Here is a 16,632-nt window from a genome sequence, read left to right on the forward strand (position 1 = left end):
TCATACAAATTAGGACTCTAATGACACGAATCAGAAATTAGAAACCCAGGTTAGGAATAAACACGGGTTCATCTGCTGCTGCGTCCACGGCAGAGGTCTGCACCAATGCGATTAGCTCGACTGCGTTTGATTTTTGGCTATAATAATATGATACCTTTTGTGAGGCCAGCTATTTTTGATGAGAAATTGCAGACATAAAAGCAAACATTATTAATTTAGTTTATTTCTAAGGCCGATTTCCCTCTCCTTGGAAGTTTAAAGAGCAGCTGCTCACAAACAATAAACCCTCCTACTGTTCAGTTTCTTGCACGTGGCACGTAGCAGAAATCACGTTAGACTTGCTGTAGGCTTTTGATTTCAAAATGAGATTAGGAGGTGAAGAAAAGCCCAGCCAAAGCACTGGAAGGTCAGGTCCAACCACAACGGCAGCACTAGCTGGGGAGTGACAAAATATAAGCACTTCAGTAGCGCAAACAAAATCAGGTTTTTATCCTCCTGATCTCATTTATTACTCTCCCTGCTGTTCAGCAGGGACACCACAGGGAGCCACGCAGTTATCTTCTGGATTCCACTGCAGCTCCAGCAGCTTTTTATTTCTCAGGCTCTGAGAGGATGCAGGGAATGCGACGAAAGCAGGAACAAGATGCTCCATTGAGGTTTCTAACCCACAAGTTTCAAAAAACTGTCAGTTCACAGAGTAAAAACGAAAACTGCTCGAGCCGTCTATGGGGCTCCGTTTCCCAGGGGCTCACACCTACAGGCTTCCAGCAAGATAACGCTGGTGCAGCGCTGGGTGGGAGAAGGAAACTGTGAAGGTTCCCCACCTGAGGACCCTTCTGGCCGCGCACCCGCCGCACGGTCGTGAACTCTGGGGCACTTTCAAACAGCTGGGAAGAGCACGCAGCCACGTGCGAGAAAGGCAAGAGATTCCCAACAGGTCTACAAACTTTTCAAGCCCCATCGTTCACCGTGACAACGCGCAGGCTTCCCAGCTGTGCTGCTTGTAGGCGTCAGGTTTTGCAGCGAACCGCCGCTGCTCCGGGGAAAGGGCGCAGGAGGGGAGGGACGTCCCGTTTCACGCGCTGGTGCCCACGTGCATGGCAGTAGCTTAACAGGAGTTTTGCTTCATTAACGACTCCCATTCAGCACAAGCTGAACCTTATTTTTACGCCTAATCTGGCGGGAGCCGCTGAGTGCCCAGCCTCGCCCGTCAACTGCAGCAGCTCCACAAACCTCTCGGACAAGCGCGGCTTGCTTTGCCAAACGGAACGGGAGGAAGCGCTTCGCATGCGCGCAGAGCTGTCGGTGAGAGCAGCATCTGTCCCACTTACGGGGGGTCATTCCTCTGCTGCCAAAACTCCCCAGAGACGATACCAAGAGAGAACGTGGCCTTTTATTTTACCCAGAACGTAATCCCAGGTACCGAACTCCATTTTGGTATCTACGGGATTTACAAGCAGCGCTGTACTTACGGTTGCTCCTCTGGGTCCCGGCAGACCTCTCTCACCAGGAATGCCAACATCGCCCTGGTAATAACACCAAAGTCAGCCATGCCGTTTCGGAGCCACGAGTCCACCCTTACCAGCCCCCTGCAGAGCCAGAACGTATTCCCGCATCCCGGGCTATTTCAATCCCAAGCTCCCTGCCCCGCTGCCCCATCCGCGAGGTCACGTCACCCGTCTTTGACCTCTGCTGCAGCACAGTACGTGCGCACGGAGGTGTCCACCCGTCCAGCTCCCAGCGCGGCTCCGCGGGCGCGCGGCGCCCATCGCGTTATGGAAAGCTTTATTTGTGCAGGGAAGCGGCACGGGAGCGTCAGCTTCACAGCTTGGTTTACAACACACTCCCAGCAGAGCTCACGGCAAGGGGAAAGGATACGTACAGGGATGCCTGGCTCTCCAGAGGGACCTGCCTCTCCCATCTCTCCAGGACTGCCCTGCAGAGGAGAAAGCGAAGGCTTGGTTAGGGCGTAACTCCGGAGACTCGCTTCTGTCCTACCCAGAGCAACAAATGGAGGAGGGGGTTAAAACCTCGACTGGGAAACGAAAACAGCTTTAAACTTTTACAGTTTTAAGACCAAGAAGAGAAAACCCTAAACAATGGACATTTAAAGAACAGATGAGCCGTATGTCCTGTCCTGGGACCAGTGACTAGGGAGGGCTGCCAGCCCCAGGGATACCGTATCCCGTCTCGGACTGAGCGGGACAGGGATGCTCTGCTGGAGGCATGCACCGGACACCCCCCTCCATTCATTTCTCCATCCCCTTTGTGCAAGAACCGTCTTCCTGCAGTGCTCTCTCATGCATGAGGATTAGCAAGAATAACGATGCAGGCGCAGAGGGGGAAGATCAGAAAGGAAGGAGAGGCACAGGAAAAAAGATGCTTTCCAGAACAGCTTTGTGCTGGACTGCTTTGGTCTGTCTGGGATTTTCTTCCTCGCACAGGTAGGTGCCAAATTAAAGCTCTGTGGAAGTTTCCCGAGGTGGGGGGCAAGTCTCCAAAAGGCAAGATGAGATAATTCTGCTCCTGCTTGCAGATGTTCAGCCTTTTGATTCCCAAAGATGAAGCCTGCTCTTGGGACTCTGACAAAAGGGTGAATGCTTCCTTCTGAGGTTTCCTAAACCACTGAGGACTCTTCTGTGCATCTGCTGTGTCTTCACTGAACCAGGTGCAAGAGCTGTCTCGGCAAGAGCGGGGCCACCTCGGTCGTTACACCTAATGCCGGCTCCTCACCGCCAGGAGAGCCCAGCCCTGGCCGGAGCGCTGACACCCTCACTTCGGGGTAAGTCCTCCCAGGGTCTACTTGTGGGCAGCAAGCCCCAAAAGCTGAAAAGCCTGGCTGTGACGAGTTTAGTAGCTTCCGCACCAGAATCCATCAATAGAGAGATTCACTTACTGGTTCACCCTTTGAGCCTTTAGTACCTGCTCTTCCAGGCAGTCCCTGAAAAAAAATAAAATTAAAGCAATGTCAGAAGAAAGTGAAGTTATTAAATTTGTTATTCTGGTCTGATGTGACGTACAAGGAGCAATGTTTGCTTGAAGCAATGGAAGATTTACATTTCTGCAGCTTCCAACATGGAAATTACGACTTCAGTTTCCCTCTTGCTCGCTGCAGTTGCCGCTCTACGTACACTAATCCTCGACAATTAGAGCAAAGAGGAGGAATATATAAAAAGAGCAGCAGCAGCAACATTTTGCACAGCAAAAACCTCTCTCCAGGGGTGTTCAAAATATTCTGTAAGACAGGAGGAAAGGAATACTTTACCTCTATGTAAATAGTTGGAAGACTGGAGAGAAGAAACATTTTGCCGATGAACACTAGTAAGCCAGGGACAGAGCTCAGGCTGTTGTTGAATTATGGTCATTTGTATCCTAGACCTTGCGTCCCTGCATAAGGGATGCACGTCACTGGGATGTGAAAGAGAAAATCCCTCTCAAGTTTAAATGTTAGGCAGAGCCAGAGCGGCCAAAGGCCACGGTATTACTGTATCAGTATTTGGTGCTGCTCCAGATGTTTTCCGTTCTGTCCTGTACACTGCTCCCATTTGTACGGTGGGAACAGTGCATTTCCTCGTGGCTTAAATGGGGCCCCTTGTGAGACAATGCGCAAAATGAACCTCCCCGCTCCCCAGGAACGATCTCTGTACGCGGGCCAAGGTGCTGCGCCACCCCAAAGGTGACGGGTCCTGCTGCCATACTCACAGGCAGTCCGTTTGGCCCCTTCTCTCCAGGAGCACCCACGTGAGCTGCATCACCCTGCGGACATCAAGAGGTTAGGAGAGACCCTGTGCTGCTGGAAAATGGTCTGACACAGGTGGGGGACACATTCCTGAGGCGGCATTTGTAATCTTCTCCCTCCCCATATACGCATGACCAAGAACCTGATGTGTCTACAGGAGGTGGGCACCCACTGGATACCGGGTGCCCAGAGCTCCCAGGTGTTTCTCTAGTCCCCTTGCTGCTCCCAGCCTTCCTTGGAAGTATACGGTCCATGTTCCTGCGGGATCACCATTCAAAAACCAGGCAACTAGTATCTGACAGCACTTTGTCTACAGGCAATTAAAATAAACAGATGTCTCTGTCAACAGCTCTGAAAAGGCATCTCTGAAGGCCGAGAGTCAGCCAACAGGAACCACTAAGTATAGGGACACAGTTGAGCTTAGGTCATATGTGCATGGCCCATATATGCGTCTTCTTTCTTTAGGGAATTTCCTTGGGATTAATTAATAGAAGCAACTTCACTCTTCTTCACTAGTTATGCTACTGGAAAATTCTTCAGAAGCAAAAGCTTTGCAGCCGTGCTTTTTCTTGACAAGCATCAGTGGCTTTGCAACACACACGGGACAGTAACAGAAATCTTTCCTGCAGTGTTTAAGTAGGACTTTACAAACCTTCTCACCATCGAGTCCAGGAGCTCCGTCCCGTCCATCCTTGCCAGGCATGCCCTGCAACCATGCATGATGCAGGTTAAGATTATGAGGAGACTCTGTGGTTTGCAGAATACATTATCAAAGAACCTTTTGGCAATGGGTCCAACTCTAGTTGTACTGGAAGACAGGGAGATTTTTCAAGAACAGCAGTACAACTAGGGCTTGGTCCAACGAGGATTACACTGAAGGTTACACGGACCCACAGAACAGAGGTTTGATAGCGAAGACTGTAAGATGCAAGATTTCTCCTATTGTGTTTTATCTCATCTTCTGCAAGCTAAACAACAGCGAGACTTGCATCTTACTTAATTGACTTACAGGTTCTCCTATGAGTCCACGAGCTCCTGGGTTTCCTTTTGGTCCAGGTCTACCCTAGAAATCAGCAATAAATCCTGCATTATCCCAGGACACAACCCTTAACAACAATCAGTCAACAAAGATAATACTCAAACTCTGTAGGGGCATTTCGTTCAGTTTGTGCTGGCTCCTGTCCTGTTCTTAGTGGTATGGTGGTTCTTTTAGGACACACCAGAAAACTGGCCCCATGCTGTCTGCAGCACCTGGGAAAATTCTTGATCGTTTCAAGGGATGGAGATGTAAGATCTGAACCCTGTGCCCTGGACTGTAAGAAGCGCTTAGGCTTTTTAGTCTTTAATAAGACTTAAACATCTCATTTTTGAGAGGAATACTTTCACCCCTTTCATCTCCCGTTCAAACAAACCAAGCAGGGGACAAGCCATAATAAACCCGTCAGACGTCATGTCCAATATTTCAGCAGATGGGTGTTTTACTGCACTTACAGTATCACCTTTGGGCCCCCTGAATCCTTGAGGTCCTTTGTTTCCTTGTTCTCCCTATGACAGAGGAGGAAAAGCCATTAAGCATCTTCATCACACAGTGACAAAGACTAGTGTTTGAAGGGTGTAAGTGATGAAGGTTGTTTTTGCCGTTTGCTGGCGTTAGCAGAGGCGTGAGCGTACGCGTTCCCTAGGAGCGCGGCTGTACTTTCTCAGTTACACTCTGTAATTCCTGACACGCAGATGAATTGCAGCAGGGACTTTGCCAACAATCCCTCGGGGCAGAGACCACCTTCCCCTTCATTTAATGGAGCATTTTCTTTAACTAGAAAGAGAGGGAGAAAAACTTTAATATTTACTGTCTAGATCCTGTTTGGTATAATTAAACGCTTGGTGGACAGTAAGCACCTCATTTTATTTTACTTCAGATTAATTTCTTCTATAATTGCAAAGACTAGGAAGGGGTCCCCAGAGGGTGGTACTGCCTTGAGGTCAATGCAGACTGTGGTGTGTTGGCTGCTGTAGGCAGGTGAAGGTGCCTGCTATAAAGCAGGTGCCATATTAGCCACCTAAGGAGAGACCGGGTGGCAGGCCAGTGGGGAATGCTCTTAGAGAGGCCACAACGCCGCAGATGCAGCTCAGGTCTCATCTTTGGGCACAGTAAGAGGGTATGGGAGTCTGCCCACAGGTAAGCGTGCAGGTTCAATGTTCTCGTACACTTCACCCCAGCGCTCTGCAAAAGGATGAGGACTGCATCTTTAATACACAACTATTATGCACCTCGAATCTTGTGTTCAGTGTTGGGCCCCTCACTACAAGAAGGATGTTGAGGTGCTGGAGCGTGTCCAGAGAAGGGCAACGGAGCTGGTGAGGGGGCTGGAGCACAAGTCTTATGGGGAGCGGCTGAGGGAAGTGGGGTGGTTTTGTCTGGAGAAGAGGAGGCTGAGGGGAGCCCTCATCGCTTTCTACAACTACCTGAAAGGGGGTTGTGGTGAGGTGGGGGTTGGTCTCTTCTCCCAAGTAACTAGTGATAGGACGAGAGGAAATGGCCTCAAGTTGCGCCGGGGGAGGTTTAGATTGGATATTAGGACACATTTCTTTACTGAGAGGGTGGTCAAGCATTGGAACAGGCTGCCCAAGGAGGTGGTGGAGTCACCATCACCGTAAGTGTTCAAAAAACGTGTGGATGTGGCACTTTGGGACATGGCTTAGTGGGCATGGTGGTGTTGGGTTGATGTCTGGACTTGATGATCTTAAAGGTCTTTTCCAACCTCAATGATTCTGTGATTCTGTGAACTATTTCTGCTTGTAGCACAAGTCCTTGCAAGCTGTGGACACTTGGGAATAGACCAGGCTCAAAGGATGTAAGTTCACGTTAGCACTTACTGATTCTTCCTCAAAACTCTCCTTCCCAAGAACAACACAGGTGCCCCTCTCAGGTGCTTGCCCACAGCTGCTCATGCTCAGGGAAGAACAGTGAGGAACAGAGAGCAATGGAAACGTGGTGAACTTATTCTGGCATGGGGCACAACTGAGGCAAAGACATCATAAGATCTGGGTCAGGTGACATAACATTGCTCTAACTGGAGGGAAAAAAGCAAAGGGAATAATCTGATGGAGATGGTCAGCACACCCCTCCTGTTCATTGGCAAAGAGTTTAGTGCAGGAAGAATAAACTTTAGGCTTTGGTCATGGAAGGCAGGGCCACAGAGATGCTGAGAAATAGATACATACAGCTTTTCCTGGAGGTCCTGGGATCCCAGGCGGTCCTCTGAAACCAATGTCACCCTGCAAAGAATAATACATCACTGTAATGCTGTGACTGGCAGAGGGTGAAGTAACAGTATCCCCACCTTATACTGCAATCTAAGAAAACACACAAAGCCCTGGAAAGATACCCCATAGTTCTTGCTAGCCCGCAGCAGAGGCTTGCAAAAGATCCCCCTCTGAACAAGCAGGTTTTTCACTCCAGATCTCCCCACCATTATATCTGTGATACACTGGTATCATTCATGGCCTCGATATCTTGATAACACACTTGTTCCTAAATAAATGCATGACTTTATCAAATTCGAAACCATTCAGCCTCAAGGGCAATGGTCAAGGGATCTTGGCAAAAGTCCAAAGCCACGATGAGCTGGAGACTGACCCTGTTCTCACCGAGGAGACTTTTCATGTCCTGAAAATCTGTCCATCAGTGATTCTTTGGCTTTTTCTTGTAAAAGACAGAACAGAAAGTGAAATGAAACGTTTCTCAGGTTTTTTTGCAAGATTCTTTTGCATTGTCAGTCCTGCATGGGCAGCACTTCATCCTTCTGGTCCGTTTAAATCAAGACTGGGCCTGATCCTGTCAATCCCTCACATATGTGGACTCCTCCTGCCTTTGGAAGGCTGTTCTGTTTGGCAGCGGCTCAGGGAAGAGCTGCACTTTGCATCTTTACAAGTTCCCCAGTGGTCTCCAGTAAGGACAAATGCCACCTGGACCTCGCACCAGAAAAATTTGGGGAGCGTGGGGCAGAATCAGAAGAAGGCTTTTCTTACTCTGTCACCGGCTGGACCCACTGGACCAGGAAGGCCTCTTAGTCCTCTTGGGCCCTAATGAAGAAAACAAATCACTTAAAACCCAATCACTGTTAAACACAAAATGGCAGAACAGCACGGTGTAGCAACTCATCAACACAGAAAACATTACGAAACAGTGAAGAGCATCAGAAAGCTCAGCCTTCTGATGCACAAACAAGACATTTTCCCCTTCGGTGATGACCTCCGAGCAAGTGGCAGCGGAGATGCCCCACGCAGACACGCATTCAGAGCGCCTGCTCTCCCAGCCCACCCGCCAGGCCCTTCAAGCCAGCCCAGAGCACAGCCTCAGACCCACCCAAAAGGCGCCCAGGGCTCTACTGGAGTACCAGCAAGACCGCGGCTATCACTTGGATGTCTCGTCCAAGGTGAGGTACCAAAAGCAGGACCTGAACTGAAGCGCCGTGAAACCAGCACGATTTGTTTTTTCACCAGCATCAACTTTCGTATCTGTTATTATGCAGAGGCAAGAGCTGCTTGTGTAACGCAAGATGATTGATGGCACCATTGAGTTTCCCAGTAAAAAAGTCATGGGAACTGGTCTGAAGAGTAGGTGTTACCTGCAGACCAACGCTGCCAGGAATGCCTGGAGGACCGGGAGGGCCAGGGCTGCCCTGGAAGAGAAAAAACATAATTACACAAAGGGTGAGACAGCATGAGCCTGCCAACCCCACGCCAGGGACCTTCCCATCTTATTCCTCCTTGAGCTCCCTCCCACTCAGATTTCTGCTTCAGAATTTGCTTCTACTTTACAGGCAGTTTCTTCTACGTGCAAAAACACTTGATCAGTCAGAATTTACCCGAGTGATTAATGCAGGACTTTTTTCCTGAGCTGACATCCCTGCATGTGAAGAAATAGGCGTTAACTTATCAAACTGATCTTAACATTGCGATTAATGGGAAGATGAATTTTCTTGAAGAATTAGCACACAGTCATACATGCAGAGCAACGGAAGCCAATGCACTTCAGTCATAGTAACTTCTCCTGGTTGCTCAGCCAATTGCCTCATTTCTCCCTGTCTTCTTGAAGAAACCATTTCTTATGGTGCTTTTAAAGAGAAAAATCCTCCCGCATCTCCCTTACACTGAAGTTTACCTTTTCTCCTTCTTTTCCTATTTCACCAGGTTCTCCTTTGTGACCAGTGTGTCCCTAGAAATAAGAGCTCCAATTATTCACATTCCAGTACAGCCTTGTTTCAAAATTTAAACTTTGTGAGAGAGCTGTTAAGACTTAAACCCACACAACACAAAAGACTTACTGGGAAAATAATCTACACATGTGCTGTAAACTTGTGAACGGAGGTCACTTCTGGGGTTAATTAGCCATGCACCATTCTTGTGTCAGGTATCCTCGTGTCAGAATTGATCTAGTTTCAGGAAACGCCCAGATTTGGTTTTCAAGAGTGACTTGCAGTGAGACTAGGCTGCAGGTCTCCGCATGCAATTCTCAAATAATTTTGGTCAGGGACCAAAACTCAGTTCCCATTACTTTTGAAAATGGGGCTGAGGTCCTTCTGAAAACCCCATTCCATATCTTTAACTTCCCTTGGTTGTTGAAGTCCTCTTTAATGTCTGCATCATACAGCTTGCAATGAAATCCACGTCCCACTGAAATCTTTTATATAAACTCAGATTCAATTTGCTTCTTGGCTCCCTTCCTGTTATTGTGGGAGAGACCCAGACTAATTTCAGCCATGGCAGATGTTATTCCTCACCACGCAAAAGGTCCTGTGCATCATTTGCATCATAATTTGAGACCTTCACGGGTTTTTCCATTTCATAAGCTATGAATTTTGAATAGTTATACCCTAAAGATTCTGTATTTCTAATGGTATTTATTACTCAGTTCAGAGACCAAACAGACCTGCAAAAGGTCAGTTCATGAGGAACTGAGAGCATTTCCCAGAAGATGTTCCACCCATTGCCAACTTCTGCTAAATCCTGCTAGAAAAAAATCTCGGCTAACTTATTACTTCAGCTCACTGCTGGAGTGTAACCTACTGCACAGAATTCGTGTGAATCATGGAGGGGCCAGAAAAGGAGATGTTTAACTGCTGAGTGAGGTTTCCTGAGGGTTGCAACCTAAAATTTCCCTACCAGAATCAAACAACATAAACAGAAAGCTGCCTGGTGCTACACTAGGTATAAAATGGCAATTAAATTGTATTTAATCATGCAAGTTGTGTCTCGCTGCCGTAAAATATGTATCTCTCTGTATAGGGTCTGTGAGCACAATTTAAAAACTGGTGAATAATAAATAAATAGATATAATAATAAATAAATAAATAAAAATCTTACAGCTCTCTGAATTCTGAAAGCAGCTCTCTGCTTCCTCCTGTTCAACAGTTGCGCCTTGCAAGGCTTGCACAGCGTTTTAATCTTTGTGCTCACCCTAAGCAAAGGGTTACATTTAATTTGTGGGAATAAATGGCCATAGTTAAATCTTCCATCCAGCAAAGAGTGCAATCCTGCAAGGGATGGAGCCGCAAAGCGATGTGCCCGTAAGTGCAGGCAGGTACTTGAGGTATGGAAAACTTCTTGCTGAAGGTGAAGGGAGAGCGCTGGCACACTTTGCTGGCACTTTGCAGGACGGAGGTCAGTGGCAGAGCAGATGCTGCTGCGGGCGTGGGAACGGCGTGCAAGGAGGGCAGGATCGGGTCCTTCACCCTCCTCTTGTCTCATATTTGGCTGTGTTAGGGGCTTTCTGTTTCAACAGCATAAACCCAGGCAAATGCGTGGCCGGTTTGGAGAGGTGTGGAGCCTACAGAAGACGTGTAGTGTACATAAACCAGTTTAATCCCCGGGGTTCATAGTGGTATTTGTTTTGGGAGACAGTCCCTTGTATCTGCAGGTGGTGTTTTTCTTACCTTGAACCCTGGCATTCCTGGGGGACCTGGAGGACCCGGTGGGCACAGAGCTGGGCACTGCAAGGAACAGAAACACTCTTTGGTTTATCAAGTACACACAGCGCATCCAAGGAAGCTGGTTTCATTACTAGGGAGAGGAGAAAAGGTCATGTGAATTTTGGCTCTAAACCCACTAAATCTCATTCATTCATAGCATAATGTATTCACTGGCAGTTCCCTATGGCAGGAGGTCCTCAGAAAGTCCTCAGGCCCCTCGTAACTCACAAAATAACGATTTATGAATGGTCTGCTTCACTTTGAGCATGCCTGTGAAGAAATCTGAAGGCTGACAGTGGAACCACAGTTCCCCCGTGAAGCTGGATAAGTATCTTGTAAATCATTAGGAACATATTTAATTCTACGCATTCATTAACCCTTATTGATTTCCGTTAGACAACTCACCTAAATGAAACAAGGACAAGCATTAGAGTTCATGAGAAAGGATCCTATAAAAAATTAACCCAAATACCAATAAGCTGATATCTGCACATGTCTCGGTATCGGTAAGCCACTGGTGGGAACTCTAGTTTGACTAGGAACAAATTAGAACATGCGTGGAAATTTAATGGGGCTTAAAAGGCCACACTCTAAAAACTATAAATAGGGAACCAGATTTTCTGCTGCAGCTTGTCTTTCATTTGTTTGGGTTTGTTTTTGTTTATTAATAAAACCACATGCTACATCTCTGTAGCAGGAATTTAATTTTCTAGTATGTTCCACAGGGTAACTTAAATTAAAATTGCAGAAATAGCATCATTTCTATTAACTTCCACGTGACTTGCCATAAGGCAACCTAAACTGACTCTGAGCTTTTTTGGGGCGCGCCAATGAGAAAACGAAAGATGCCGTCACAACAGCAGCTGCAAAACCTGGAAATGTCACCTCCGTCGTTCACGGACTTAACACTCCTTTCATTCCCTTGAAAGGAAGGAATCAAGACTTTCTCGTAAGGAAGGAAGTCTAAACAAAGCGTATGCCCACAGGAACGCAGTCCCACCATCCCTGGAAATAAACAGTGCAACACGCACGACCTTTTCTCTTGCAAAGCAGGACTAGAAACAGATGCATGAAAAGCTGTTGTCATTTACCAAACGCTCAAGTTGTTTTGTAAATGAAGAATGTATGCAAAAGCTGCATTTTGGAAAGCAAACTGGAAAGCAAAGATCAAGGGAAAAACCAGCACTAGCATATCTACCTCCTTGAAAGAACATTTCAGTCTTGTAAATAGGCACGCAACACTTAGGCGTTCTGCAATACGGCAGGTTAGACCCGTGTCCGCAGGTCTGAACAGTTAAATGATCTGACAGTCCCCCAAGTATACCAACAAAAAGTCACATCAAGGATTAAACCAAAAAGTATTTTCATGCTACATAAAGAAAAACCTACCTGAAGGTCCCCACCGCCATCGGGAAGGGTGCCTGGAAGACCCTGCAATTCATGAAATGTGGTCTTTTAAATACATCAAGACAAACACCAGGAGGAAATACAATTTCTAGAAAATGCACTTTACAGATCCAGCTCAGCTGGATCGGCACGAGGCAGATACCCATCCCCACGGCGTAAAATGCAGCCCCTGAACCCAGAGTGTTACGAGCAGCACCAGTCCTCAAAACAGACATGTCAGTGGTGTAATTATCTTCCGGAGATGCACAAATGAGCTTGGGGAAAAGCCTTGAGCCTTCGGTGATGAAGGCAGCAATTTGAGAAGAGCAGCTGTGCCTGAGCCTCCTTCGGGCCAGGGAAGTTCCCTGGGAAAGATCTCCCTACCCCTCCAACCCTCCAGAGATACCGCAGCAAACCCCAAACTTGAGACTTGCTGGTTTCAAGCCCCCCTGGCTGTCCCCACAAGAACAAATCATGACCCAAGCAATCATATAAACCTTGAAAGAACAGGAAGCCCACCCTGTGATCCATCTATGCCATAAAGCCTGGAGGTCATTGGGTTCCTCCACCCACACAGCACAAATAACGAACAGGAGATAATCGTCACACGAAAGCGCAGCCAGTGAGAAGACACCACTCTCCTTCAGGCACAGTGTTCATGGTCTGCTGAAACTTAGCCCAGAAAGGGAGCGCTCAAGGCAATGGCAGGAAATAAAATGCACCTTCTAGCAAAAGAAGAAAATTCTGGACTCCCCGTAGGAATTTTCTCACATTTATTTGCAAGTCTCAACTTACGGGAGGTCCAGGTGGTCCAGGAGGCCCTGGGAATCCTGGCAGACCAAAAGGTCCCTAAAAAGAGTGAAAAATGGTAAGAATTTCCTTCTTAATCATTTAAATGAAAATGCAAAGGAAGAGGAAGGGTGGCTACCAAGTACCATTGCATATTTGTGAACATGGGGCAAGATATCTCTAATGGAACTAAACTGCACCTTTTTTTCTGCAGAGGCTTCTATGACTGCAAAGAGAATTGAAGATGCACACAGAAGTATAGAGATTAGGACAGAAGAACATATCCCTGCACCTACATCCCTGCTTCCACTGGCTCTGTACCTCTCCAGTGGAGCTGTGGGCACTCAAAAATGATGGTATGTGTCTGCACAATGGGCTCTCTCAGATCAGACCCATTCTGTTCAGTTGCTTCTTCTGAGGATGCTGCAAGTACATGCCAGCTGATAAGTGACCTCTGTTCTTGGTTGTCCTTACTCATACTTGGCAAAGGAAGGTACGGCTGCAAGCACTGCAGCCTTTGGCATTGCACTGTTTGACTGGGGTGACCCTAAACAGGTTGATACAAGGAATAGCATTGCCCATGGGCATTTGTAGACCTTGGAGTGTTTTGCACATCATACTTCCAGAATGGGGTAAGAGACCAGAAATGAACCTCATTCTTCCGTGGTTGTGGCCACATGTTCAGTGAATGAGGATCAAATGGTAGGAGAAACTCACAGGAGGACCCCGAAATCCATTTCCACCTGGGAGCCCACTGGGTCCTGGAGGGCCCTGTTGAATAGAGAGAAGAGCCTTACATCTGTGGCAACCTCACACAGCTGCCAAAGCCCGGCGGCAAGCAGTCTGGCTGCACTCGTTTGCCTAATCCCCCCGCAGGAGCTCAAGGCTGCACCCAGACGATCGGTTCGCCCACGCGCATCCTGCTCTTTGCGCCATCGTCCCGCGGAGCACACGTCTGTCTTCATCACACGTTGCCGACATCTGCGTCCCCTCCGACACAGGGCAGCTCCAAGATGCCCCAGGAACCCACCAGACAACAGCTGCCCCGGAATTGGTCGCTTCCAGCAATTACAAAGCTGCTGTACCTTGAATTTACATCAGTGCCGGCTTCCCTGGGGTTAGGGTAAGCGCAAAAACTGCTGCTGACCTGCAGGACTCCACATCCCTCTGCCTGGCACACGAGAGGCACCCGAGGCCTGGCGTGGGTTTGTAACAGTCAGAGCATCCAATAAAGCTAGTACAATAATTTAAACCTCTTTCAAAAAAGAGCCTCATTACTTACGGGAGGTCCTGGCAGTCCTTTGCCCTGGAAACAACATTTAAAACAGTAGAAGATCACTTAGAAGCAGAACATACAGGAAGAAAAGCGTACCTCAGAAAATGCTGCTTACTTATTCTTTTTTTTTTCTTTTAGGTTTCCTTAGCACTCCTCTGCCCCCAGTTATTGTAATTTGCAATCAGAGCTGGAGTCTTGATGAATCCTTTTGTTGCCTCTAATAATTTGTATTCCCTTTACATCAACTGCTACCTACGAGACATCCCTAAGTAAAGCCACATATGGTGACGTGATAGCGGGACACAGACATTTATGAAGACAACATTCCAGTTTATCTACTTTTCCTCTTTTTCTTTTCATTTTTATTAGACATTAGATAATGTCTAATCACCTGATAGCATTTGATATGCTAGTCTTTATCCCAAGCTGGCTTGCTTTTAACATCTCGGAGACTAAGAACAGGCCGTGTGTTACCAGAACAGGTCATACCTACATATTTAAACACTTTGAACAATTTTTTCCACTCATTCAGGCTTTGATCCCTTTGTTTGGGAAACGAGACTTGCCATCTTGTCTTGGTGATGGTTTTGGCACAATCGTCTTTACATATGCGGGTCTAGGAGGTACTTACGGCAGGTCCAGGTGGCCCGGCAGGTCCTAATGCACCCTACAGGAATAAAACAGGGAGCAAATTAGCAGGAATAAAACAGACACCAAGGGCTGCTCTCCTCGACACCAGTCTTTGCTTGAAAGTTCCAGCAGTGTCGTACAGAAACAGCACGCAACTCGAGATGCTCAGCTGAATTCACAAATATAAGGACAGAAATTTATGGATCATGATTCTGTCATTCCTGGTTAATTACTTGATTAAAGAACATTTTAAGATAGTAGAGATGGATGTTCAGAACTGGCCCAGTAATTTTCTTCGCCATTTGCTGGTCGAGAGAGTAGAAACTAAAACACGAGCTGCTCCTAAAAAGACTAAATAGACATTTCTGCAAGTCACAGCTGGCCTCAGATTAGTCTCCATGGATATCTAAATATTCATAAATTGAATTTCATCTGTTTGAAATGTTCTCGTTCATAATACATTTACATTGTATATCCAATGACTAAATTATCTGAAACTATTTACAAGATTTGGACTCGTTCTAGTGAATTTTATTAATTCATACATTTTCCCTTCAAGCAAAGACAAAGATTTGGCAGCTTTTCCCTCTTTTCTAGCTTTCCTTGGCAAATCCCCAATCTCCTTTTACCAATTTGCATTCTTACTCTTAAGCTTGACTAGAGTTTGGTGATCTTATGACTTAGACTAGAATGAAGTCATTCTTGAAGTTGTTACATTCCTGTTGAATTAGACAGACAGACCTTCTCAATCACTTTGATGCCTTGCAAAGATGCCAACATCGGCCGTTAGACTAAAAATAATTACAGGTAGTAATTCTGAAACAAAGTGAATGGAAATATAAAAATGAACAAAAAACCCCCCCCAGTGCGGTGCGTTGACCTTGGCCTGCAGCTGTTAAGGTATCTCCAAGAGACACCGAGTGTGCGTTGCTGACTGATGCTCTTGGGCCTGAGAGTCTCCTCAGAAAACAGATGTTGCTGCGACAGGGAGAAGAAAAGCAGAGGCAGGCAGCTGATGGGAGCAGAGCAACCTTGTCATTCCTTTTAAAAAGCAAAAAAAAAAAAAAAACCGGAAAGGAAAAAACAAGAAGTAGCGGTGGAGGTGCAGCGATGCCAGTGTAACTTGGGGTGAACGATAAATGAAATAATAGTTTGCTCAACAGCACCGACGCCTCCCTCGCAGTGAGTTTCTCTAAGCTGTGCCGACACTCGGGAGCTGCAGAAGAGCCGTGTTGCCCTCAAGGTCCCGCCGCAGACAGCTCTCCACTGGCACTGGTGGTGTTCTCGGCTCATACTGCTCTCTGATGAAGGCAGAACTTAAAATAGTAAGAAGGTGACAGACTTAAACACAGAACAAACCATGTTGTTATCTATGGCTGTGTTAAACGAGTGCCAGCAAAACCCTCCTCTCCTTGCGCAGGGGACGAGGAGCGATTACAGCATGAGGCTTCTTCAGCCTTTCGCCGGCCCAATTGCCCCAACCTGTTTTCCAAAAGTTCTCAAAGTGCTGCACAGAAATGTCTCTGGAATGATGTCCTGAGCTGGGATTAAATGGTATCTACACCTAGGACCAGGAGAACGAGGCAGGTGGGCAGACCTGGAAAATATCCCAACACACTGCTGGTTACTGCAATCCCAGGGACGACTCCAGCCCTCTCCTAATGTACTGTGTACCAAAGGAGATTAGAAATATTTTCCCTCGTTAAGCTTAACGAGAAAGATACTGAGGACCCAAGGCCTCATTAAGAGCAGTCTTGTGAGGAAAGGACTGTAATCCAATAAAAATCAACGCCGTTGCAAATGTCAGCTCATTCCTTCCTCTTGCTGCAGGCTATTCTGCT

General features: G+C 47.0%; 1 protein-coding gene across 1 annotated transcript in view; it reads right to left on the reverse strand.

Moving 5' to 3' along the window:
- The window catches only part of COL9A3 (collagen type IX alpha 3 chain), a gene marked incomplete at both ends in the record, with an annotated part of 39,762 nt that overhangs the window by 13,018 nt on the left and 10,112 nt on the right, over positions 1-16,632 (reverse strand). The window contains 17 exons of the mRNA XM_082007027.1: positions 1,473-1,526; positions 1,883-1,936; positions 2,897-2,941; positions 3,703-3,756; positions 4,392-4,445; positions 4,749-4,802; positions 5,231-5,284; positions 6,962-7,015; positions 7,769-7,822; positions 8,368-8,421; positions 8,904-8,957; positions 10,675-10,731; positions 12,100-12,141; positions 12,892-12,945; positions 13,603-13,656; positions 14,168-14,191; positions 14,793-14,828. Of these exons, the coding sequence (XP_081863153.1) occupies positions 1,473-1,526; positions 1,883-1,936; positions 2,897-2,941; positions 3,703-3,756; positions 4,392-4,445; positions 4,749-4,802; positions 5,231-5,284; positions 6,962-7,015; positions 7,769-7,822; positions 8,368-8,421; positions 8,904-8,957; positions 10,675-10,731; positions 12,100-12,141; positions 12,892-12,945; positions 13,603-13,656; positions 14,168-14,191; positions 14,793-14,828 (852 nt within the window). The remainder of the gene's footprint in view (positions 1-1,472; positions 1,527-1,882; positions 1,937-2,896; positions 2,942-3,702; positions 3,757-4,391; positions 4,446-4,748; positions 4,803-5,230; positions 5,285-6,961; positions 7,016-7,768; positions 7,823-8,367; positions 8,422-8,903; positions 8,958-10,674; positions 10,732-12,099; positions 12,142-12,891; positions 12,946-13,602; positions 13,657-14,167; positions 14,192-14,792; positions 14,829-16,632) is intronic.

This window comes from Phaethon aethereus (assembly GCF_964289735.1).
Source record: "Phaethon aethereus genome assembly, chromosome: 16".
In the NCBI taxonomy this organism is placed as follows: Eukaryota; Metazoa; Chordata; class Aves; order Phaethontiformes; family Phaethontidae; genus Phaethon; species Phaethon aethereus.